Consider the following 26,288-nt stretch of genomic DNA (forward strand, 5'->3'; position numbering starts at 1 on the left):
ATAGATATCAGGTTTTATGAACAATTTCCCGGAAACACTGCAAAATTGCCTCAAAACTTTTGTACCTTTGGTTTTGAATCCTAGAACTAAGAACAAAAGATGACAAAAAATTGTCCTAAACCTGTACGAGTCTCCTTTCAGAAGCTCAAAAATTGCCGAAAAACACACATCAGACTTCAATCAACCTAGAAGCAGGCATGGAATGTAAAAAACTATGACAGCAGACAAAATAGGATCAGTATGTTTAATAACACGGAAGAACATGATTTGGGAGTATGATCCTTCGTGCTGCATTGTAAACGCAAATTCAAAGAATAAATAATGGTAGCTACAACACAAGAAGCTGTAAAATACAGGGTAAAACATGTAAATTTTTGTAATTTGCACCATGCAGAACTCTTTAAAAGCTAGTAAACTCTCTCTGCTGTGGAGACTGGGCGGAGGAAAATAATGATGACTGTTATGTTATCTTTGCTGCCTCGTTCAGCAGCTTCAGTAGCCAATCTTTTTGAGCACATTCCAGGTTCTTTAACAGTATCCTTGATTATGCTTACTACATCTGCTTCGTTCATAACATCCCAAAGCCCATCACTGGCCATTACCTGACAATCAGACAAGTCACTTGCAGCCAAACAAAAAATAATAATAAAAAAAAAAAAAGAGGTAGAGATAGAGAAAGAAGAAGTCTTAACAAAACACGCAATGATTGACATGTGATTACCGTGAATAAATCATACTCCATGATTCACTTGTATGGACTAGTGACATACAACTTATACATGCCAAATACATGAATTAATAATTTCAGGCACAAACTCAAATGACACTATAGAATTAAGCTAGCATCAAGACACGTATTATTTAAACAGCATATATCAGGATTATGAACTTTAAATCCTCTTCATCCATCCAGAATTCTATTCAATCCTCAATTCTATTTCACCAAGCCTTCAGAAGAGTAATTGCTGCTCTCTGGGGATTAAAGATGAAAGAGAGGTTATTCTGTGCAATATCCAGTGGGAATTGCCAAAAGCTGTATTGCTGGCAAGATAATCGGGCATTGCTTATATACTGACTAGTTTGAAAATCAGAGATTGCCAGCCCATTTTGGAGAAAGTACTTGCCAGGACTAAAAGCTGGGCCCATAAGAGACTAGGAGGGCCGCAACTCATCAAATTAGTGCTGCCCACAACCACACTCGAGAGGATTAGAAGCTAGTTTATGACCTGGGCCAGAGGAATCATCCTCTGCAGACTAAAGTATGACACCATCAGAATGGGGTTCCAGGCCTTCACCAGAATCTGCACCAGGAATAGAAGTCTCTGAACCATGTGAGGATTTTGTTTTTCTGGAGGAGGAATATCTTTAGATTCTATAATCCATTAGCAAGAAAAAAAGTTTCCAGTTTAAAGTTTAGGTTGGAAATGTTCTCACCTCTAATTTCATAGTTGGCACTTGTGAGGCTCAATTCTACAATATTTTCTAAGAAGATGGCTGGATACTTCACTGGCAAAAACACAAGCAATGCTTTCTTCTATTATTCAAGAAATTAATTGGTAGTGTCCTGAAGGGAGGAGGGTAACTCATGAAGTCAGATAATTGATTAAAATTACTATTGGTCTCATTTACTCTTAAACTTCAATTTCAGGATTCTTTGAAATGGTCTTTAGCTAAACCTGGCATAATTTCTACACTTGTTTCTTAGTTTATATTCAGATAATTGGTAAAAATTACCGGCCACCTTTACTCCCAATCCACAAATTCAGGATTCTTTGCAATGGTCTTTAGCTATATCTGGCATGATTTTTTACAATTGTTCCTTGGTTTGTCTCCAAGTTGTGGCTGGCTTATAAAAGTTTACCTGGACTGGACAAGCTGGAACAATGGGGTATCAACTTGCTAGTACAGTTTCTCATTTTAATCAGGCTGAGAAACCCATTAATCCTCTCTATTTAACAGTAATAACACAGCTACCTGCAAGAAACTTATCACTATCCTATGATCAGAACAGCTCAGTAATGGCATACTGAGTTTGGTTGGCTCCTTCAGCTTTTTCCTCAGAACTCCTGTCTGTGTAAGGTTCTCAAACTTGCTACAGCTGCCACTAAATACCGTGAATAAATTGTCACAATCAGGAGATAACTACTTTAGCTGCTCCTCTAATGGCTAATAGAACAAGAACTGATATTCAGTGTCTTGTAGCTAGCTGAAAATCTATTAAACCAAGATAAATTGGGATTTCTCCATGCAAGTGGAGATTGTTGAGCATAGGATTTCGTTTGAATTTATCAAATGAAAAAAATCTTCCATAGGCAGGCTACACAGCCTCCATTTTACCTATTATTGCAGATACTCTATATAATTTAAGAGGTCTCCTCCTCTTCGAAAATTCTTGGCTAATCAACAGTAGTAGTTTGTATTTTTATTTTTTTAAAGTGAAAACACCAAGGTGTCAATTTCTAACAGCAGTTTTACTCCGACGTCAATCTAATTTTGTCTAATAAAAAATACTTTGTTATTCTGGATTAAGTGCTAACACTTGGGTAAAACTAAATGGACTTCAATACTAAGTAAAAGCAAATCTATGCCACTTCAAGGTACAAAGACACCTGAATTGAGATGATTGCTATAAAGCTTTCCTTCCTTTCCTTTTCTCCTTTTTGGTAAAAAGGAGCAGAAGGGAGATTTCCACCACAGAACATGCAGAACCGTTTACCATGAAGTTCTTGAAGTTATTTACAGCTGCAATATAGCAGTACTATAACTATGCTAACTGCATCTCCATTAGAAACAATTCCAAACAACAAAACAGAGAAAGATTCAAATAGTCACAGTTTGCAAAATTTGGCCTTGAATTTTGAAGAAATAACAGTAATGACTCATCAAGAAATGCCAAAATTAGAAATTAGGAAGCATTAATATCGTTAATCCTCTGCTGAATCCAAATTCTAAAGGTCATCAAGTTACCAAAACTCAATTTCTTACAATGTATTCATCTGCTGCAGAGAGTATGGTTTCAGTTATCTCAGGTTCAGCTGTTACAGCAGGCTTCAGATCATCATCTCCAATAGACCGTGTAACCTGTTGAGGGAAAACGTTTGATCAGTCAGTTGAAAAACCACATAATTCTTTCAATATGCAAAAGTTAATCACAAAATTGCCTTTCTTGATATTTGTAAACATCAACTGCTTTTCTTCTTTAGACGTCTGAAAATGGAGTTGTTTTGCAAGATAGAAATTGCATGAAAATTGTTCGATTTGTTCAATGGTGAAGCATTTTTGGGATGCATTGAAAGGAGATGTTTACCTTATCCTCACCACATAAGGGTATGTATATTGTTATGCTTTTCAAATGGTGAAAACATAAGAGAACCCATAAGGATAAAGAACTGCATCAACATCACCATATAGTCACTTAATTCATCAAAAACTCAAATGATAACTACCTCTAATAAGAATTTTCCTTTCAACAAAAAGTCCTATAAAATTCAAGTTAATTCAAATTTATGATTCTTGTTCCAACTGGAAAACAAACTAAAATTGTGATATTTATATGGATTGAAGGAAATCGAAAAGGAACAAGACTAAGTTCACTGATACGACCATTTACAAAATGTCCTTAGGATTTTGGAAACTTTCTTGAGATTCCTGATGCAATTATTGCCTCAGATCTGTGATGCCTAAAGGTTTCTAAGACAATTTCCAAGACTCCTCCTTGTCTTATTCTAGCACCATTTTTTGCTGCAGCTCTTTGCCTCTTTTTGCTTGCAGCCCCTGATTGTTTCTTAATTGGTATTTTGTGCCCTACCAAATTTCCTACCTACATAGTCAACTTTGGGTGCTACAGCAATATCATTATTTTCTCCTTTTTGTTGTGAAAGTGTCACTTGTATATTGCAATATGGATGGGAAAAAAAATAGGAAAAAGTACATTGGAGAGACCAACACTCACTATTATTAATAAGCCAAAAAGATACAAAAAAACAGTGTTAAAAAGCAAAAGATTGGAGAAACCTGGAGAGCAGCTTGACCAACCCTCCATGTATCAATTTGCCATTTGACTTGGCCACCAGCACTAATGACACGTTCTCTCTCTTCAGAGCAACTTGCAACATGATCCTACTATATTAACGTCACTTAATTGGTAAACCTGAAACTTTGTGCAACAAGACACCACCAAGACAAGGATACAAGGTCTCTCACTTATTAGAAAGTCAAGTCCCAACTCACCCTGCTTAAAGAATATGGATGACCAGAGCGGCACAACATGGTTCTGCAGTCACCAGCATTAGCAACAAAAAGCCTGTTTTTTACAATAAGAGCAGTGACTGCAGTACAACCAGGATGCCAGTCTTTCTTAATAACTCCCTTGGATTTGCGACGAGAATCTAGTTCTTCCCTGAATGCAGAGTCTGTCTTGACGAATGCTTCGTAAAGGGCATCAGATGGGCTTATCAACAAAACAGAAAATAAGACAGATTTTTTCTGGTAACAATCAGGATATACATAAAATATACAGTCAAATAGGGCAAGAAAAACCTGCTCATGGAAGCTAAAGTTTGCAGAAATCCAGGTAGTGCTCCAGCTGAAAACTCTGCAGCTGCTGCACCTGCATGTGCTTCAGTTGATTAGCTAGTATTCTTGAGCTTATAGTCCCTCAAAATATTACAAGAACTTTTAAATATTATTGCCACAAACACCTTAACACTTGCGAGAACAATCTCCAATATCAACTCATGATGGGTAAACGGATATGGGATCAAAGCAAAACTACCTTCCACTTTTCTGACTAAGAGATAGGCTAACTAGTCTGTGAATGCACAAAAACTGTATGTAGAAATTGCACTTCTGTTGCATCTAGTTGTTGGAATTTATTTACAGGTGGAGAGCTACCAACCCTCTGAATACATCTTTCCCCATCTACTCTTTACCATGAAAGGTAAGTCTTCTAGAGAAAAACAAAAAAGGCTCCAAGTAGATACAAGAAATTTAAAGTTTGTCTTTGAGGATGCATAGTTAAATACGTTTTCTACATAAGCAACACAAGATTGGTTTCTAGAAAGTAATTTTATGGAGCACATCTTTCAAACCTCTTCGCATTCCTCCTAATGAATAAAAGGACAAATTAGCTAACAGATTTTATTCAATGATGTCCACTAAGTATCTGACTTAAGAACTGTGATAACTAACAGATCACTTCTTCAGCATAATGGCCTTTTAACTAGCAGAAAAGAAACGATTGCAAACTAGCTAGGAACAACAGATGAAGGGAAGAGAGCAATTCAGAGTTTTCAGGTTCATTCTAGAGCTTGATAGCCATTAATTAAGAGCATGAAAGAAAATATTGCAAAATAGATACGAAAAACAGATAAAGACAGGAGAGCAACAGAAAGTTCTTAGGCATATAAAATGACGGAAATAGCTGTCCTCTACTTTTTTTTCTTTTTTGTTTTATTTACTCTAATCTTTCTTCCCCAACAAGAAAGTTAATCTTCAGTCCCATAACATGAATAAACTTTGGCAAACACTCAAACCAGATACTACTAACCATTCAAACAAAGAGAAGAATGAAAGTAAGCATGGTACTGAAGCAACTTAATCCATCTTCCAGTTCCCATCCAAAAACAGAAATCAGTAAAGCCTATGGTTTCTAGAAGGGTATCAAAGGCATGTCATCAGAATTAGAAAGTAGGTACATACCACGATGGCCGTCAAAAATTCCAAAGGCATGAATATCCTTTTCATCACACAAATGAGGCATAAGAAAGTGCCTATCCTCCATAGTTTCCCTTCTTCCACACGTTGCAAAGGAACCCCAAGATACTACTGGAGAATAAGCAAAAGAATCAGCAGATGAATCAACCGAGACTCTGAAAAAGGACTCTGGCATAATAGATGCTTCTTTTGAAGAATATTTTCCTTGCGTGAACCAGTTTATGCTCTCATGAAAACTTCTAGAATTTGTAACATTTGAATGCTCTGGGGTTACAGAAGGTTGAATTACGGCCATTTCCTCTGTATTATTGCTGTTTTCAAGAATTGCATCCAGTTCCACAACTATATCATCAAAAGAAGGCCTACTTTCAGGATCTGCATCCCAGCATCTCTCAATTAAAGACAACACACTTGCTGATGCACCCAATTTACTACTAGCAAGTACAGGTCGCAATCCTTCAGATACAACAGCTGCTGTAAGTTGTTGCTCAGTATAGTTCATTTCTAGCACAGTGTGGGCCTATAAAGCAAAGTTGCCAAAGATCACTTAGTTAACAGAACAAGTAGACTTATAAAGTTTGCAATATAGAGCTACTTAATTTTGCATAGAACAGAAAAGCACTTGAAAGACAAATAAATAAATTCCTTGCTCTTTCCTTCTTTTCTTTGAAGGAGAGAAGGGTTAAAAGTATCACCACGACATTGAAAAGAACTCTTTAAGCAGAAGTTTGACAGACAACAGGACATTGGAGGACCATATGGTTAAGAGACATGCTGCTTAAATTGCAAATAAACTGCTAAACTACATAAGGCTTTGATAGGTACACTTAAAGCCATAAAGTCCAAGGACAGGGGGAGGGGTGGGACAAATCCTCTCTCAACATCGCACCCACCCTGTGATACATCTCGAAACGAAATCTCATCAGCTGATTCAAAAACTAAGAACATTGAATATCATTATCTGAGATACAGGCTTCATTCTTTAACCTTCTAAACAGCATAGTTTCACCAAAACCATAGCTTGCAACCCTTTAAAACCAGCCAGTTCTTTAGCCTTAAACACGCCTGACTTATCATGAAGATGGCCAGGAAGAGAACCTTAGCGAAAATCAAAATCCAGTTTCACACAAAACAACACATTCTAAACTCGTTCATCTTCTTCAACCGTTATATACTCTAAAAAATTTACAGCAAGGTGAAAAGCATAATGAGAAAGTCAATTGCTAGGAGTTCTCATAAAAGTATTCCACTTATCAGCCATTTTAGTACAAATACCATTCACGTAGATAAAATAAAAAAAAAACTTTCACATAATTATCATTATGCTAATGGATTATAAAACTAATCGATCAGCTTGTGTTCGAGACATATCAATTCCCATTAGGTAACAAAACTCCCACTTCAATGAATCTCAAGTCTCAGTTTCTGGGTTAAAAGAAGAAAAGAATAAGCAATACAGCTTGTAGACGAAACGAACGTGAGCCACAAGAAATAAATACTTATTGCTATCATCGTAATGGTAAGAAGTATCAAATAGGAAACACTGAGAAAGTTAACCTGGGCTTCTGCACGAAGATCAGTATATGGGACAACCCCACTAAGAAGCTCGCTGCAGTAGACAAAATTCCAAGAAATCAAACACATGGAATAATCAGAAAAAATGATGACAAAAAATTGTTGTTGATAAAAGAAGAGTGAAAGTATAAATTTCAGGATCAGGCACCAACACAAAATAGAACACAGCTAATAGGAAGTACAGATGATAATAAATGCACATATCATTAGTTAAGTCTTTTTCTAATACCAAACTAGCAGTCGCACTTGTGTGAGCAAGATGATAATAACTAAAAAATTAACTTCAGCCAAGTTTTGTTAAGTACATACAACAAAAGAAATTGAAGATGCATTTTGCTTAGACGACACTGAACATTTTTCAGAAGCTAACATGCTCTTCATGGATTGTTCAGCAATTCTTGTTAAACAGAATAAGTGACAATCTAGGTCGAGGAATTTATTGAACATCACCTTAACATTTCAGCGAAATTAAAAAAAAGTTAGTTATTATTTATCTAAAATAAGAATGAAACACAGGAACTAAGAGTTTCAGGTTTCATGCTTTCTTGACTATGACCTATTTAAAATATCATAGATGGTTTGTAGGTGTCTCTTACCATCAGAAAGCATCATTTGGTACTGTTTACTCTCAATTTGTACAAAGAACCAGCCAAACCAGGATATATTTGTCAAAAATAAAACACTGCTCAGGTATTCAAAAAATCCCATAAGGTTGTAAACATCAAAATTCTCTCACTCAATGAACCCATATTTTGTTCCGTTCCATTCTATCAATGTCCCTACCAAGATAACAGGTTTTAGAAATAGGCAAAACAAAACAGAATGAAGGCATTCCAACAATAAACACGGCCTTGTTAACCTTGATTCGTCCATTCAATGACCCCATTTTTTTGTTTCCTATTGTTGTACTCACCCCAAGGTACAAGTTACTATTGAATAGTAAAAGTTCACACCAAAAGAAGTAAATAAATAAATGCAGGCACAGTTTATTATAGCCACTAAATGCACAGACATTGGGTTAAAGCATTAGCATTCTGCACATCCTCCAAAAGAATCTTACTACCCTTTTTCCATTTCACTTAACTGCATAAGATCAGTTTCATATGACGTTTAATTCCTTATTCCAAATAGCACTATATCCCCCCCGAACAAGAACCTGAGCAGAGCAGATTGTTAATTCACAACCTACAGGGGCTCTGCACCTTGGCCTGTCTTTGGATTTTCACTGAAGTAACGGAGATGTAATGTCTAAAAAGAACAGGTTTATCGCTAGATTCAGTAAATGCACACCACATTGGATAACATGCTAGAGGCAATTCTTGTCTTTCCTGTGATTGTGTAACTTCCATGAAAGTTCAAGACAAGAACTGCTGTAGATTTTCCAGTTCTCAATCTTTAGAAGCTTCTGCACATTTACCTGTTTCTGGCTGTTTACCAAACTAATGGAGAGGAAATGTCTAGGAGAAGTCGATTTATGCCTAGGAATTATAATTGATCTTTTAAATAGACAGCAGATTGGATGGTCTGGTAGAGGTATTTCTCATTTTTCCTGTAATGATACAACTTCCATGATAGTTCAACACAACTGCCTTAAATTGAAAATGAAATTTGGATATATATAGTTGCCGTGTCAAATGATGAGGAGATACCAAAATATATGCAATGTAATGCTGAAATGCATTTGTAGCTACCAAAAGACCTAGAGAAAAACTATGCCATGAAAACACCGTGACATCAAAAAAACATTCAATCTCCGGAACCAAAAGGATAACTTGTCAGGAATGTTTAGTTTGCAAAATTAATTCTAGTACACATGCATTTTAGTTAAATTTGTTAACAGGTTCATCCATAATACATGAAGATTAGCTTTTATCAGTACTTACTTCAACGATACACCAAAACTGTAGACATCAGATTTTTCTGTCTGTAAATCTTTCGTCAGTATTTCAGGTGCCATGTATATGAGGGTGCCAACCATATTCCTTTTGTGGAAACCTCCGGTTGGTTTACCTGATGGTTTCCAATTACCAATTGAAACTTGCTTAAGATCTCTCAAGTATTCTGCCAAACCAAAGTCTGCCAAATGTGGACGGAGGTTCCTGTCAAGCTGCATGACCCAAATGTCTGTTATCCAAATATATTAATACAACACTGCAAACCTTAACAGCCAATAAAACAAAGTAATTTTCTTGTACAAAGTAATTTGCAACTTCCAGTTGGACCAATCAAGTATAACTATGTTTTTGAGGGAATAACCAAAAATACATATTCCAGACACATAGCACTTGTGCAGGAAAATTAGAAAGTTGGCAAAAACCTTACAAGAATATTTGATGGTTTCACATCTCTATGTACAATCCCAAGACTATGTAGATACTTCAGAGATTTTGCTGTAAACAGAAACAAGAAGCACTGTAATAAACCACCATGCTTATCATGGATGCAGTTCTCAAATTCTGTTGATTCAATAGGAACTTTATGACAGGATTTGCATAAAAACTGGGAATTTGAGCTTTCCAAATTGTTCTAATATCTTGCTATGTTGAACAAGTACTTTAAAGTTCGTCCATCTTTAAGATGTTAGCATATCAACAGAAAAGCATCATCTCAAGTCCTGTATTTATAAAATATTCTTCTAACACATCATTTCCTACATTGATAAGATGTCATATGATCTTAAGAAAAAATATCTATTTCCTCAAAGTAGTTCTTGTTTCTTTTCCAGCCTTCAAAATTAGATACCTATAGAAAGAACGCAGCATCTACACAAGAAGAAGAAAGGAAAGAAGCTATCATGCTTCTAGACAAAGCAAGAGATGCATAATGGAGCTTACAGCTGTTTTACAGATCAAAGGGAAAAAATGTTTGACCTGTAAATGAACAAATCCTAGGACAAAAATTCATGCAGATACTCGAACTATTGTAAAGGGTCAGGAATGCAGGTAATTCAAACCAAATCTAAAACACGAAGGATGCACATGAATGCTTGATATTATAAAACTTAAGTCCTTCAATACAGCACAAAGTTCTATCTAAAAAGTCATATATGGGTGCCTGTAGGTCAAATAAGGCAACATACAACAGCTACAACAAAGTTTGGCACATTAAATGCTATACAGTATCTGTGCCAGACAACTGACTCCAAATATACTTTTAATCAATTAATGGTCTCTGTGAAGTAGTGTGAACTGTCACATAACTCACAAACTTTCTGCAGAAGTGGAATGATTAATTTGCAGACTTCAATACTGTATTTCTGGCACTCTCTGTTACAATTTAGAGTTTATGGTCAATCAAACAGATCAATGGAGTGTTAGTCAGCTAAGCAGAGTACAAATAACCAACTTGAGATCCCAAGCTATCTTGAAATGGTGCTCCAGCTCGGTTTGCTTATGTTTTGATGAAATATTCAGCTCTGTCTGGCATAGCTCATTTTTCACAGCATCAAAAGCGTAATTTTTGTTTCTATAAAAATCTTTAGATTCAAAAAGTGATCAGTTCACCAACATCAATTAGTAACAAGCAAAAACCAAATGTATGACTGAACAACTGGCCTCCAAATTTTGCTTTTTTCCCTCATATGAGCCAGTTTCATATTGTTCTACTACTTTAACTTATTATCATATTTGATGGCCAAATGCTGTTGACCAAAATTCAAGGGCACAAATGTGCTGAGCATGGTAGAAAACAGACTTCAAAAGATCCAAATGTCAAATGAACTTCAAATAAGGAGGAGGATCGGTCATTCTGTCCATCGCAAAGTTGGATTCTTAGCACACCACACAAATCTTTTTACTCAGTATCATTCTATGAGTCCTCCGCATGAAAATTTTTAACAGTAAAATGCAGAAGTGAATAAGCAAGTACAAGAATTTCTTCAATCTTGACTCAGTTAAATTCTCTACCCGAAGGCCTATGCTAATGCTCGTCAGTTCTTAATTCCCAAGTACCCTAAATGGATAATCAAAGCTCACATTTTACCGTAAAAAGTTCATCACACTTATCATCATTCCAACTCAATCCCAAACTTCCTGTCTATGCACGTGAGATCGAACAAACAAAAACATAGACCAACAAAATGCTACCAAAATTCACACGAACAGAATATACCTAAATCCAACGCAATGTGAATCACTTGATCGAAGTTTGGTACCCATTCATCCACATGTAATTTCTCCGCAAGATTTCCACACTCATAAAACTCGAAGAAGAACATATAATTTGGCGGCCGAGCATGCGCTGCTACTAGCTTAGCTATCCCCGGATGATCCAACTTGCTTTATTAGTCAAAACATCAAAAGCCCCCCAGCAACAAAAGGAACAGAAAAGTAAAAATGAAAAGAATCAGCAACAAAGTTCAATCTTCACAAAAACAAATAAAAATTGCACAATCATATCTAATGGGTAAAAGGGTTAGTAAAGAGAAATTTGACCAGAGTAATTGCAATTGCTTATGGAACTTATCAATGTCTTCAGAGGTGGACAAAATGGGCTTTTTCACTGCCAATTTTTTACCATCAAGAATAGCATCATACACCACACTCTCCGCCCCTGCAAATCAAATTCAACACAAAGCAAGCAACCGCATCAATCTCGTCAAGTTCATATTTTCACAGAAAAAAAAAACAATTGGGAAATTGGTGGATTCAATCTACTACCTCGAGCAATTGGGGATGAGAGGGAGTAAGAAGAAGGCGGGAGATGAAGAGGGATTGTTTGGCTATGACAACAACCCCGAATGCATGTGTTTGGTTCCACAATTTCCAGTCCCATTTCTGCCTTAGTCTCCTCCGCGTAGAATGTGTTGTTTTATTGTGTATTGAGTTGCTGTGAAGGAATATTTTACTCGCAAGCTAATTAGTTTGAGCAAAAAAGAAAAAGGTTGGAAGCAAGTTAGTTTAATGACAAAAAAAATTTGGATGGCAAGTTAGTTATGACAAAAGGAGGTTTCGTTTCTACGTCTAATTGGAAATGCAATTAAACAATTTTTTTGGGTCAAAATTTTGAACCAAACTGCTTTCCAGTCTTTTGATATTTCGGCCAACTGTATTTAGTCCAAAGTATGTAATTTGTGCAAATTAATGCTAATACTTTTTAGTCTCGACACGTAATTTTAAAGTATTTTTTTACTTTAAATTTGTATGTTTTAAGTATTTTTGAAATATTTTTTCAAAAAGCCCTCAACCTAAGCTTCTACCACTCCCTCCTCCACACCACCTACTTCTTCCTCCACCAACTCCCACTTGTTGCTTTCTTCCCTCCTCGATTCCCGCTATCTTCCCTTTCGCCATTTTTATTTTTTCCCACCCTTTCCTCTCATTTCTCTCTGTTTCCCTCGCCATCCTGCCCCTTCCACCAATCTAGCAAAAGAAAATGGGAGGAGTAATTATCTACTACAACAAATCTCAATTTTAATGAATGATAAATGTTTTAAATGTTCAAAACAACAAACATTTCATAATATTTTTTAAATTAAATAGCGAGTTTAACACCATGTAAAATAATTTTGATCATTTAATTTCTGATATGAATTTCACCAAAATAAAACATAAAATATACAACAACTCAAGGATACATCGAATTAAAGCGCTAAAACCAAACCAACCCAAAGAACTTACATAGGTATCATTCACCCGTGCATTGCACGGAAGCAATGACTAGTATTATATTGTATAGATTCATTGATACAGAATGTTAATCATTGTATAGTTTATGCAAGTATACAAACGTTTCATCTGCAGCAGTTTGTTAATTAGTGTAATCATTTGGAAGGTCACTTATGTCCACGATATTTCATAATTAACTTGTTTGCTTGCGAGTTTAAGAAAAATTTTAGCACAAACATTAATTATGTGAAATCTGTAAAGTGGACTGTATGGTATCGATCTAGAGGGCAACTAACTCTAGTAGCTTAAGGTTGAAACAATGAAATAATAACAGAAGTAAAGCTGACTTGAATGAATTGTGAATAAAATTGTATTAAGAAATAAGCTCAGACATAGAATTGGTGGTTACAGTGAAGAGATGAACAGAAATGCAGGAAAACTAGAGAAAAGGAAAGTAAAGAATGAGAGGAAAATCTCTCAAATCAATACACTAAATTCTGAATATTCTCTGCCCTTAACCATACAAAAAGCTCCTATATAAAGCCAACGATTGATAACTAACTTCCTATTGCTACAATCCTATTGGTCCACGTGTCCTGCTAATGTCAAAATTTGTTACACCGTTGCAATCACATTCTTTGAGTTGTTTTCCCAGTGAAAGCGTGACTTCACTTCCACGCCTTCCGTAGCTCCTCTTCACTTCATTCCACGTCTTCTCTTCTAGAACCATGCCTTCACATTTCCTGTAGCTTAAGTTCTGCTTCATGACAATTGCCCCTCCTTATACAATCTTGTCCTCAAGATTCAAACTCAGGGAATTCCCTTTCAATTCGTTCAGCATCTTCCCACGTAGCTTCAGCTGGTGTAGTATCCCACTAGTGAATGAGCCATTGCACAGCTGCAGCATTCTTCTTCCTGACAATTCTTCGATCTAGTATAGCCACTGGTTCAACTCTAAGATGTCCCTTTTCGTCCACATTTGGCAGCTGGAGTACAGGAGTTGTATTGTTTCCCACATTCTTCTTTAACAAGTACACATGGAAGACAGGATGTATTTTGGATCCTTTGGGCAGCTTAAGCCTGTATGCTATCTTCCTTATCTTTTGTATCACTTGATAAGGTCCAAAATATTTGGCAGACAGCTTGGTGTTCCCCCTCAGCTCCACAGTAGTCTGTCTGTGAGGCTGCAACTTCAAGTACACCCAGTCTCCTACACTGAAGGTTCTCGCACTCCTCTTTTGGTCAGCATATAGTTTCATTCTGTCTTGAGCCTCTTGTAGATTCCTTTTAAGTAGCTCATCCAGTTTCTGCCTGTCCTTCAAATGGTCTTCTACAGTGGCCACCTTGGGATGAGTGTAAGGTCCTAGTGCCAGTTGGGGAGAGGGTATTCCATATAGAGCTTCAAATGGACTCATTCGAATGGCAGTGTGGTAGGTGGTGTTACACTACCATTCCGCGAGAGAGAGCCAGCTCTTAGGCTCTAGGTGAGTCATACACCTCAGGTACATCTCTAGCACTTGATTCACGGTCTCAGATTGGTCATCTGTTTGAGGGTGGTATGCAGTGGTTAGGTCCAATTTAGACCATAGCAGAGTGAACATCTCAGTCCACAATTGGCTAGTGAATACCTTGTCTCTATCAGAAAGCATGCTGAGAGGCAATCCATGTAGTTTACAGACTTGATCTAGGAATAACCTAGCCACTGTTGGTGCATTAAAGGGGTGTGATAAGCTGATAAAGTGAGTTGACTTGGTGAATCTGTCTACTACTACCATAATTGTGTCCTTCTTCTCAGATGTGGGTAGCCCCTCAATGAAGTCCATGGTGACATGGCTCCAAGAGTATTGGGGAATAGGGAGTGGCTATAGGAGTCCTGGATAGGTTGTGTGCTCATCCTTGCACTTCCTACATGTATCACATTGCAGCACAGTACTCCTGATGTCCCTATACATGCCTGGCCCTGAGATAGTTGGCTTGTACTCCCGAGTGTTCTCCTAGCTGGGACTCATGTAGTGTAGCAATAATCTTTCCTTCTTACTTCTCCTGCTGTGCCAACTACCATCCTGCCTTTGTACCTGAGCACTCCATCCTGATAAAGAGTAGTCTGGTGGACTACCAGGCGTGAGTAACAGCTGCCTGATCAGATTCTGCACCTCTTATCCCCTTGATAACTCTCTATGACTTTCTTCATCCATTCTGGAACAACACAAGTCAATTCAGTACAGTCTCCTTCCTCCCTGCTTGCTCTTCTGGATAGAGCATCGGCAGCCACATTCTCTTTCCCCTTCCTGTATTGGATTTCATAGCTCAGTCCTAATAGCTTGGTGAGCTATTTCTGCTGAAGTGTTGTGGTGACTCTCTAGTCCAGGAGGTACTTAAGACTCTGATGATCAGTCTTAATGATGAAGTGATTCCTCTCCAAGTAGTGCCTCCATTTCTGACAGCAGTTACCAAGGCTAGAAATTCCTTCTCATAAATGGACATTCCCAAATTTTTGGGTCCCAAACTCTGGCTTAAGAATGCTATTGGCCTCCTGTTCTGCATTAACACTGCTCGAATACCTCCATAGCAAGCATCAGTCTCCACTTCAAAAGGCTTAGTGAAATCAGGTAAGGCCAGCACAGGGGTGCTGCACATTGCAAACTTGAGTTTTTGAGAAGCCTCATCTGCTTCTGCACTCCAGTGAAATCCCTCCTTCTTCAGTAATATGGTGAGAGGTTTTGCAATCGTTCCATACCCCTTCACAAACTTCCTGTAATACCCTGTTAAGCCAAGGAACCCTTTAAGTTCTTTAATAGAGACTGGCTTGGGCTAGTTCATCATACTCTCCACCTTCTTAGGATCTGCCATTACTCCTTTTTTTGAGATAATATGGCCAAGGTACTCCACCTTTGTCTGTGCAAAGGAACATTTACTTCTTTTGGCATACAACTGTTGCTCCTTCAGTATGTTCAGCACTTCTGCTACCTGCTGGATGTGTACTTCCAAGGAAAGGCTGTAGATCAATATGTCATCAAAGAAAACCAAGACATATTTCCTCAACTGATCCCTGAAAATGTGATTCATGAGGCTCTGGAATGTTGCTGGAGCATTGGTCAGGCCAAAGGGCATGACCTTGAACTCATATAGTCCTTGGTGAGTCCCGAAGGCTGTCTTGTGTCTATCCTCTATCTTAACTCTGGTTTGATCGTAACTAGCCCTCAAGTCGATTTCGGTGAAATATCTGGAGCCGTGCAGTTCATTTATCAGTGGCATAGGGAATTTGTCCTTTGGTGTAAGCTCATTAAGCTGTCTATAGTCCACACAAAACCTCCAGCTACCATCCTTCTTCTTAACTAGCTGCACTGGAGATGCAAAAGGGCTATTGCTAGGTTGTATAATTCCCATCTGTAGTATCTCCTTCACCAACCTCTCTATCTCTGATTTTTGTACGTAGGGGCATCTGTATGGCCTGATCTGGAATGGGGCAGCTCCTTCCTTCAATGGAATACTGTGGTCATGGCTCCTAATTGGAGGCATGCCTTGTGGCTCAGCAAATACTCCTTCAAATCTGCCTAGTAAATCTTTCATTTCTGCTGGTATCACTTCAGGGTCCTCACCTTCCTCCTCTACTACATATAGCTGGGCAGTTATCCCATATGCTTGTTTTCTCTTCCATTTGGCTAATTTACTTCCCTTGATGGCCCTAGGTTTTAGCTCACTGACTTCCCCCTTCAATTCCACTGGTTGCCTTCCTTGCAGAAACCTCATGGAGAGTTGTCTGAAATCAAACTCAATAGGGCTATACCTAGCTAGCCAATCAACTCCCAAAACCATGTGACAGCTCCCCAGTTTTAATGTATTGAACTGATGTTGGAATTTATACCCCTGTACTTCCCACTGCAAAGTCCCATGCAACTGTCTAGATTCCAATTTTTCTCCATTGGCAACCTTGACAATCAAGGGTGTCCCAATGGCATGTAGTTGTAAGTTCTCCACCAACTTTTCATCAACAAAACAATGAGTACTGCCACTATCTACCAGTATTATGATCTATCTCCCTGCTAGTCTACCCTTCAGTTTAAGAGTCTTATGTTCAGTTCCCCCTGCCAATGCATGGATAGACACTTCTATGTTTTCATTACTCAACTCTCCCTCAGGACAGTCACAGAATTCTTCTGCATCGTTCCCTTGTTCCTCTTGAGTCCCCCCTATACCCACAGACTGATCCACCAGTATGTAATTCATGTGAGCTTGTTTGCAAACATGTCCCAAGGTATATGGTTCATCACACTTAAAACACAACCCTTTTTCCCTCCTATAGCTAAGTTGAGATGGAGTGATCCTTTTGAAATGATCTGTTGTATGAGCTCCTGTTCTAATATTTTTATTGGGAATGGGTTCCGGCCTCTTATGTTAGAAGTTAGGCCACTTCATTTTAGTATGTGGGGCAAAGTTCTGTATGTTAACAGGTGGGGTAGTGGATGAGGAAGAGTATTTTTGCATCAACGTCCCCTGTGTTTTTCTAATGGCTTCCAGGTTCTTCTCCTGCAGTTTAGCAGCTTCAATGGTGTCTGCTAAGGTAAGGGGTTTTGTCATCCTAACCATACTCACTATTTCCTCCTTTAAGCCACTGAGAAAACATGATTTATAATAAGAATCAAGTTGTCCAGGAAGGAATATCATTATCATGGATTTCGGCTGCTCAAACCTCTCCAGGTACTCAGCTACACTTCCAGTCTGCATCAGCTTGTTAAACACTTCTATGGCCTCTTCTGGATCTCCTTCTCCAAGCCTCTTGCACACTGCTACTGCAAGCTCCTTCCATGGAACCATTCCCCTCTCATGGTACATCCCATGGAACCAGATATCTGCCTTCTCCTTGAAATAGAGCTGAGATATGTCTGATTTCATCCCCTTTTCTACTCCGTGGATTTGGAAATACTTGTTTGCCCTCCTGACCCATTCTCTGGGGTTATCTCCATCAAATGAAGGGAAATCCATCTTTGGTAACTTGGCTCCCCATTTTCCCCCCATCCTCTCAGCCTTATTTGTGGTTGTGTCCATCCTTGGATCATTCCCAGAACTACCCCCTTCTACCTCCTTTCCCTTGTTATTCAATTTGGCCATGATCTGAGCTATCATATTCATCATCCCTTCATACTTTTGGTCCAGACTCTTAATAGCTTTATCAGTACCTTCTTGTCGATGTTCTATGGCCCTCACTGCCTGTTCCAGTCCATCACTCTTTTTGGCGAAGGTTCTCATAACACTCCCCAAGTCAGTAAGGTCCTTCCTGATGTCTTCCTGTGATTTAGTCATCCCAATGGCTCGTAGGTGGCTCTGTTACCACTGTAATGGTATCGAACCAGAGGGCAACTAACTCTAGCAGCTTAATGTTGAAGCAATGGAATAATAACAGAAGTAAAGCTAACTTGAGTGAATTGTGAATAAGATTGTATTAAGAAATAAGCTCAGATATAGAATTAGTGGTTACAGTGAAGAAGATGAATAGAAATGCAGGAAAACTAGAGAAAAGGAAAGTAAAGAATGAGAGGAAAATCTCTCAAATCAATACATTGAATTCTGAATATTCTCTGCCCTTAACCATACAAAAAGCTCCTATATAAAGCCAACGACTGATAACTAACTTCCTATTGCTACTGTACGCGATAAAGTTTCAAATCTGTAAAAGACAAGAAAAATACACGACAAATGTGTGATATATAAATTTAAGAAAATATGTGAGTACAATCTCTAGGGTTTTCTCGAACTTGTGGAGAGTTTCCCTCGATTCTCCTCCTCAAACACCAATCCAAGGGCTTCGCAGCTTGTTCTTGGATCCACCACCGGTTCCTTCAAATCTTGATATGGAAGACTTGAAGGGTTTGGAAGATATTTGAAACTCAAGTCTTGATATATGGGAGACTTGAAGAGTTTGAAGACTTGGACCTCTCGTGGCTTGGAGCTTCAATGTTTGAGCGTATGAGATACCTCTGGATTTCTGTGTCCATGTTTTGGTTGACAGACCTCTATTTATAGTTGTAGCAAGAGGTAGAGGTTGAAGACCTGTGTACTACTTTACTTGTCTTGCAAGACGTGCAGTCATATTAGCACTGTACCAGTTAAATATTATCTCTTTATTTTGTATTTATTAATAAAGAGATAATACTAATAACTAATTCCTTGATTGGCCAATCTTGTAGGAACACGTGACGTGGCGCCATTTGATTGGACAACCTATCGCAGTATATAAGAAATATACCTGGATTAAACAACTCTAAGTATTAAAAAATAAGTACTTAGATATTTATCCAATAGGCATGTGATATGATATGATTTGGTTGGTGGAGATATCCCTGCAATTTGAATTTGGAACACCTCTCCTTGACACGTGGCAAAATATAATTGGCCATTTAATAACCAATTTTTCCAAGTGTACATGACATACGGCAATACCCGACTAGATAGAAATAAGCCACAAAAATAATTTATTGACCAATGGTATTTTAAGAATTAATTAAAATTCCATTGTCTACAAATGCCCCATCGAAACTTGTTTGCGAATGCTGAAAATTGAAGTGGGATTTGAGTGAACGAGTTTCGACATTTTTTTTGAGAGCACGGTCGGAATTAATTTTCAAATGAGTCCATAAATAGACTGAACTTGGAGCTTTAGTGGTTTAGTGATCTTCAAATAAAGTTTAATGACTTAGTGGCCCCAAACTCCACGTCAAAAACCACCAATGTATCCCTTAATGATCTCAATTTCCAATTAATTTCCAATGTGAAATACCACATATTAATCCCGAGGCCGGATTAATTCATGCCAAAGTCTCGTGTCTATTGTTGGAATAAAGCCCACTGATGGATTTACTTAAAGCTTTGCATGCCATGGCTTTTGAACCAATATAAGATTGTCATGTAAGGCATTTTAAGTCCCACGGCCATAGTATTAAATGCATGCATCATCTGGTGGGGCCAACACTTTAAATTTCCAAGACCAGATGATATCTTTATATTAACCTGCCAAGTTCTCCTTTGCACCTGAGGATACACGCATGACAGCTCAAGGCTTGACCAGGATTCTTATCTCCGATAAGGTGCAAACTTTCAATTATAAAAGGAATTTGTATTCCTTCATCCCTCAAAAATATGAGCTATATCAGTACTCGATTTTCCATGCAAGTGTCCATCTCATACTGTAGTTGACCCAGAGGACTTCATGTTGGACTTGAATTCTATTTATTGGAGTTCTAATAAGCCAGTGTAATTCCCGCAGCCAAATCTTCCTGTGCGAACTAAAAGAATTATCTGACCTGCCCGCGACAAACTCTTATTAATAGAGAAGTTAGGATTGAAGAAAACCCATGAACAGGCCATAACTCTACTTGTGTTTGGACTTGAATTCCTGTCAGTCTTCAGTGAGACCCCTGCTATAAAATACGCAAGACTAAGGCCAAAATTGTGAAGCTTCGGTTATTGCTTGTCGCCGGTACTTTGTAGTTTACTCAACAAAGGTTGCCGCTGCTTTCTTTCTTCACTGTTGCCGCTACTCGTTATCTACTAATTCGCCCCAATTTGTTGTCTTCCCGCAACAACTAGTCACCATTGTTGACTTGGAGCTACATACACTACACTTTGTATGCTCTTTCCTTTTTTTTTTCCCTGTTTTCGTGCAAGGTACCAAGCATCGCATGTATCTCTTTTTACTGGTTTCGAATGAAGCTTCTTACTGCGGGAAGTGATTACATTATGGCTGCCACTCGTGAATATTTAACATTTAGGTACCCAAGACCCCCCTTTTTTTCAGCACCTAGTCATTAAAAGGAACTTTCGGCAATAGACTCTACACGTTTATTTTAATTCATCCTTGGTACTTGAAATTTGCACCTTACGCATGTTGCATTCTGAACCCGTAGGATAACATAGTCTTCTAGTCATCTTGCAGCTTCGTTATTTTTTTTTACTTGCAATATTTAATTATCCCAAGAAGCTTTAGTCAATTGTGATGCTTGGAGCCTCACGGCCTTACCAAATAAATTCTCAAAACATTATTTGAGAATGACGCTTGGGTCTTGGCTGGAAGGCTGAAATTGACCGAATGGAGATTGGTTCGAAATATTAATTGTGGTGCCTTTTTAAATATTATTCGAGATCATGTATGCCCTTTAAATATTATTTGAGAATGAAGATTAGCTCAAAATATTATTTTTGAGCTATTCCTTGGGGCTGAAAATTTAATCTCAATTTTCGTACCATTTTTTTTTTGCTCATCTATTAGGATGATACCAAATATGATATTTGAGAAAAAAAAATTTCCTTCTTTTTGCTAGAACTCTAATCTTAATTTTTTTCCTTTTTTTGCCCCAATCCATATCAATATCTCAACTTTACTAACTTGCTCTTTTGTAGACACCCCATCTCGTGCTTGAAAAGACGCTTGAAACAATTTCAGGGATTTGAAGAAAGCAACCAATTAGGTAATTCAATTACCAAAGTTTTGTAAGGATTTTACTTCGTCACCTAAGGTTTCAGCAATCATGCAAATTAAGGACTACGCCACGCTATTACCATATATTTCATTGACGGACGAACGGGGTGGACCTCAATCAAAGAGCTTGTCACCACATGTTTATAAACCAGCAATTGGGGCGCTCACCGAATCTTTTATACCTCTTGAAGGATGCTTTCATCTTGAAAATTGGACTAGCAAGTGGACTAAGGAAGTGGTGGCACCGTCGACTTTCTCCACTACGTCGAGGGAAGAAGAAGTGGTCGTGTTAAACTCGTCTCTTCATAATGGAGATCCGGAAATAGCCAAATTTACGCTTCCGTTCGTGGGATTCAATATTGACAAAACTACATGAAAAATTCCTTCATCCTTCTTCAGTGAGGCGTGCTTCACCTCTCATTATTGGGAGTGGGTTGAGGACATGCTTGGAAGATATAAAGACATACTCACACGCACTGGCATATTTAAAGCTGTCTACGCGTCGAGATACTCCTACGACCGCTGTGAAAATATCTTGCGAGCCTTCTTCAAATATTGGTGCCCCTCGACGAACACACTCCATACGCCCTTTGGGGAGTTGTCCATCACACTTTGGGACCTTTATCGACTTGGTGGCCTTTCGATCGATGGCTCATTCTTCGATGAAGTTGTTTCTTCCGTGCAGGAGCTCCTCACTCGTGACAAAGAAGGGAAGCCACTTCTCCCTGAGAGTTGCAGGCACCTCTTTTCCGCTTACTACCATTTTTGGACGAATGACTATGGGGTATGGATGAAGGACTGGATTCGTTTCTGATTCAAAGGAGAGGCTAGGTATATGGCTCCTCCGAGTAGAGCGAACAGAAGGAAGACCACATCTAAACCAAAAATGACTTACAACCCTTTTGGAAGCGTGGAGCCTTACGACCTTGCCGATACGAATGACTCCAATGTCCCTTTTGACACCCTGGGTATCCCAGAGTCTCTAAGAAAGGAAACCTATATTGCGGCATTCATAGCGCGTTGGATTTGCAAGTTCCTTTTGCTAAGCAAAAAGGTCGATTGTATTCGTCCAAGTGTCTTCAAGGTTGCATGCTTAATGGCCATAGGGAAAAGATTTTGTTTTGCAATTCCCATTCTTGCGAGCATATATCATGGATTGAGGGAGATCGTCCACGCCCCTAACCTTGGAGAATGCGGGGTAACCTTTCCTATCCATTACGTCTATGCTTGGATTGGCCAATATTTCAATGTATATTATGAAAACAATCAAGTGAGTAGCCACCACGCTCGCATGACAAGATTTAGTGGTGAGAAAATGGCAATATTTCATGGCCGATCAGAAGTTGAGGAAATCTTCAAAGAAGTGAATCCTTTGATGCTTCCCAAATTGTGTTGGACTGAGAATGAAGAGAAGGTGTTGATCGACGATGAGTCCTTATCATCAAGACTTACGAGCTACTTCATTAGTCAACGCTCTTGCCATTTAACTCTACGTAAGGACAATACTTTCATCATTGAGAAATATAATCCTTGCAGGTTTAGCAGACAATTCGATTTTTGTCAGGACATTCCCAACAACTTGAAAGAGATCACTCATACTTATACTTTGGGTGAGGCTATTCAACTATGGGATTCTTCAGTTCGCACGTAGACGCGATCTCGGATGACTATACCCATGCACAGAAAGCATCCATTGATCACAAAAGACTATGATGCCTGGTGGTCGACTCGGTCAAATAGTGTCTCTTCAACTCCCTTTAAACTCACCGTTAAAATCCCTCAGCAATCATCGAAAAAGGGTAAGGTTACCTCCGCCAACGAGTCAGTGCATCCTAATGGAATTATAGAGATTGTAACGGGTCTTACTTCATCCACCTTGCAGAAGAACAAAATCATTAGCAGTCCCTCGAAAAAATATTGTCACAAAAAATAAGTCTTCGAAGGACTCTCGACAGGCCATCAAAAAGGCGTAACCAGTGATTCCAACAAAGAAAACGTCACCTAAAGTTTCAAAATCCTTATCAGTGACTCGTACAGAAGGAGATGTCAAAATTGAAACGACGGACGATTGTGATTCTATCGAGGCTATAGAAAAGGAAGGGACTCAAGTTCAGGGCATCGGATCTACCCAAGGAGGAGCCCATTCGTTGGCGAGCGGTAGTAGTAGTCAAGACCGTCATTGGAACAGATCAAAGAAGATGACATCTTCTGATTTGGAGGAGGTTTCCTTTACACCACCGTCGGTTGGAGTGTCGCCACTTAAAATAATCATCTCTCCATTTTCTTCCTTTCTTTTTTTTTTGTAAAATTTTTTTTTCTTTTCAGCCCCCATTCCTTGAATTCCGCCAAGAAGGTATTGGTAACAACTCATCACCCAAATTTGAAGCTGATGATATAATTTCAAACAACAAAAGTGACGAAATATCTATCAGTACCCCAAAACAATTTGCCCCCAGTGGAGATACCTTGTCAATGAATAAGAAGGAGCTGACTAGTTCACACGAAACCCGAAAAAGACCTAAGGTAGTGCTAGTTTCAGAATTTCATGGCCAAAAGTTGATCCAGGCACATTGAAGAAAGTACTTGCAGAGTTTGTGGATGGATTTTCACAGATAGATTCTTGACACTCCAATTGAGCAGATCTCTTCTTTAAAAGAGTGTGCAGAGAAAATCATTACAGAAATCACAAGAACGGATCCCACCAATGGTCTCCCTTTAAAAGACCACTTGATGGAATTGTTTGCCGAGACGGAGGCGTATGATGTTCTGGCATCTTCATCATGGGAAAGGATGAGCAAAGAAACACATGCAGAACTCCTTTCCAAAGCGACCGTCCAACTCGAGAGAGTTAAGGCAAATGAAGAAGAACTAACTTGTCATTTGCAAAGTCTTGAAGAAAAATTGCAGTCCATTGAAGGCAGGAAGAAGGTTCTGCAACAGGAACACATCAATTTGGAGAAACAAAGCCTGGAAATCAGCTTAACTATCGATCAAAAGCATGAGATTTTCAAAGAGATCCAGACCGAAATAACTCAAGCGCACGATGAGCTATCTTCCATTGAAAATATTAGTATCTTGACTGATAACGCTGTGAAGGAACTTGAAAACATGAAATCTGCATTTGAATCATATGAAGTAGCTGTAGTGGAATACAAATTTGATATTTAAGCTTTCCACCATGTTCTTCTTTTTCCTGAATTTTTTAATCATTTTTTTCTTCAGGTAATGATTTTTTTTTTGAATAATAAAATACTTTTCATTTCTTATCTCTTATTTTTTTTAAAAGAAAAGAACTTTTAAATTTAGCATTTTATCTCAAAGAAAAAAAAAAGAAGTTCTTCTCTTTTTCTTTTTTTTTTTTTTGCAAGGAAAGTAGATTTGGTTTAGGAGGTGTAATTGAATTTAGAAGTTACCCTCTAAACTGCCTACGTATCCCCGGAGGGAATCAAGTCACACGTAGTTCCTGTTGTTCACATTTTAACCGCATGCGGGTCAAGAGTATCTATTTGTTTACCACCTTAAATTTGGTGGAGTGTTTTAGCAGTTTAACCACATACTACACTATTAGTGGTTGCCATCCACAGTTTTAGCTCATGCGGACCAGGAGCATCACGCGGTTCCGATTACGCATAGTACTTTTTTAGGTACTTGCCATTGATGGGGCCAACCCTTAATCCATTCTCAGCAACTAACTTGTATGAGCCATTTGTATACACTTTTCGAACAACATATGGAACATCCCACTTAGGAGTAAACTTTCTTTGGCCTCCATGAGTGAGAATGATCGGTCTCCGAACGGCGAGTACTAACTCTCCAATCTAGAAAGAGCGTGGCCGGACATGTTTATTGAATACTTTTGAAAGGCGGGTTTGATAGCACTCAATCCGTTGTTGGGTTTTCAATCTCTTCTCGTCGAGTGCTTCTAACTTTTCAAAGCGAAGACGAACATTATCTTCTTCACTGAGCCTTTCTTGAATCGCAATTCTTAGCGAAGGTATTTGACACTCAAGTGGAAGAACAGTTTCAACACCGTAAACAAGCGCGTATGGGGTCGCTTGCGTGGGAGTTCGAAAAGTAATTCGGTATGCCCAAAGTGCTTCTCCAATTCGAAGATGCCAATTCCTTCTCGATTTATCCACGATTTTTTTCAACAGATTACATAAGGTCTTGTTGAATGCTTCAACGAGTCCATTTGCGGCAGCTACATGGACGAATTATATTGTTTGAAATAAAACTTTTTGTAAAGTTTGTTCATTGCTACATTGTAAAAAGGCTTACCCATTATCGGTGATAATATAACGCAGGATTTCATACCGATAAATGATGTGCAAGCGAATGAAATATACTATATTTTCCTTTTTGACATCTCTTAGAGGAACTGCTTCAACCCATTTTGAAAAGTAATCTGTCGCTGCCAAAATGAAAATGTGTCCGCCAGAAGACTTTGTAAGTGGTCCAACTATATCCAAACCCCAAGCATCGAACGACCAAGAAACCACAGTTGGGTGCAATGGTTCAGGAAGTTGATGGATGAAATTGCTATGGAATTGACATGCTTGACATCTTCTAGCAAAGTCAATGCAATCCTTCACTATTGTTGGCCAATAGTATCCCATTCTTTTAATGCGAAAGTGTAATTTTGGGTCAGACTGGTGAGCACCGCATATCCCAGAGTGAGTCTCCTCCACTGCTTGCATGGCCTCATCTTCTCGAAAACATCGTAGAAACACCCCATCGAATGACCTTCGGTAAAGCATCCCTTTGTAGTAAATGAAACGTGGTGCTTGACGACGTATATCAACCCTTTTCTTAAGATCTTCTGGTAACTTCCCATGATTAAGCTAATCAATGATGAGGTGACGCCAATCCTCCTTTTCGATCTCATGGACAAAAATATGATAAGTATTTTCTTCCTCACC

At 38.5% G+C, this 26,288-nt stretch overlaps 2 protein-coding genes across 3 annotated transcripts; both read right to left on the reverse strand.

Annotated features, from left to right (window-relative positions):
* Nucleotides 1-220: 220 nt before the first annotated feature.
* On the reverse strand, nt 221-12,296 carry LOC113692862 (protein kinase and PP2C-like domain-containing protein). 2 transcript variants are annotated; one of them, XM_027211459.2, is made up of 13 exons: nt 11,949-12,296; nt 11,724-11,841; nt 11,401-11,567; nt 9,613-9,680; nt 9,174-9,397; nt 7,273-7,324; nt 6,082-6,235; nt 5,701-5,826; nt 4,540-4,609; nt 4,231-4,450; nt 4,015-4,119; nt 2,986-3,081; nt 221-602 (listed from the first exon to the last, which is right to left on the reverse strand). In XM_027211459.2, exons 1-13 carry the CDS (start codon nt 12,061-12,063, stop codon nt 408-410), a joined length of 1,710 nt encoding a protein of 569 aa, XP_027067260.1. In that variant the 5' UTR covers nt 12,064-12,296; the 3' UTR covers nt 221-407. The 2 variants fall into 2 exon arrangements, with proteins under 2 accessions (XP_027067260.1, XP_027067259.1); XM_027211458.2 differs by having other exon boundaries at nt 5,701-6,235.
* Nucleotides 12,297-13,771: 1,475 nt separating this feature from the next.
* Nucleotides 13,772-14,311, reverse strand: LOC113693183 (uncharacterized). The gene has a single exon (XM_027211756.1). It carries the CDS (start codon nt 14,309-14,311, stop codon nt 13,772-13,774), a length of 540 nt encoding a protein of 179 aa, XP_027067557.1.
* Nucleotides 14,312-26,288: the final 11,977 nt, after the last annotated feature.

The sequence above is a fragment of the Coffea arabica genome, chromosome 6c (genome assembly GCF_036785885.1).
Source record: "Coffea arabica cultivar ET-39 chromosome 6c, Coffea Arabica ET-39 HiFi, whole genome shotgun sequence".
Lineage (NCBI taxonomy): Eukaryota > Viridiplantae > Streptophyta > Magnoliopsida > Gentianales > Rubiaceae > Coffea > Coffea arabica.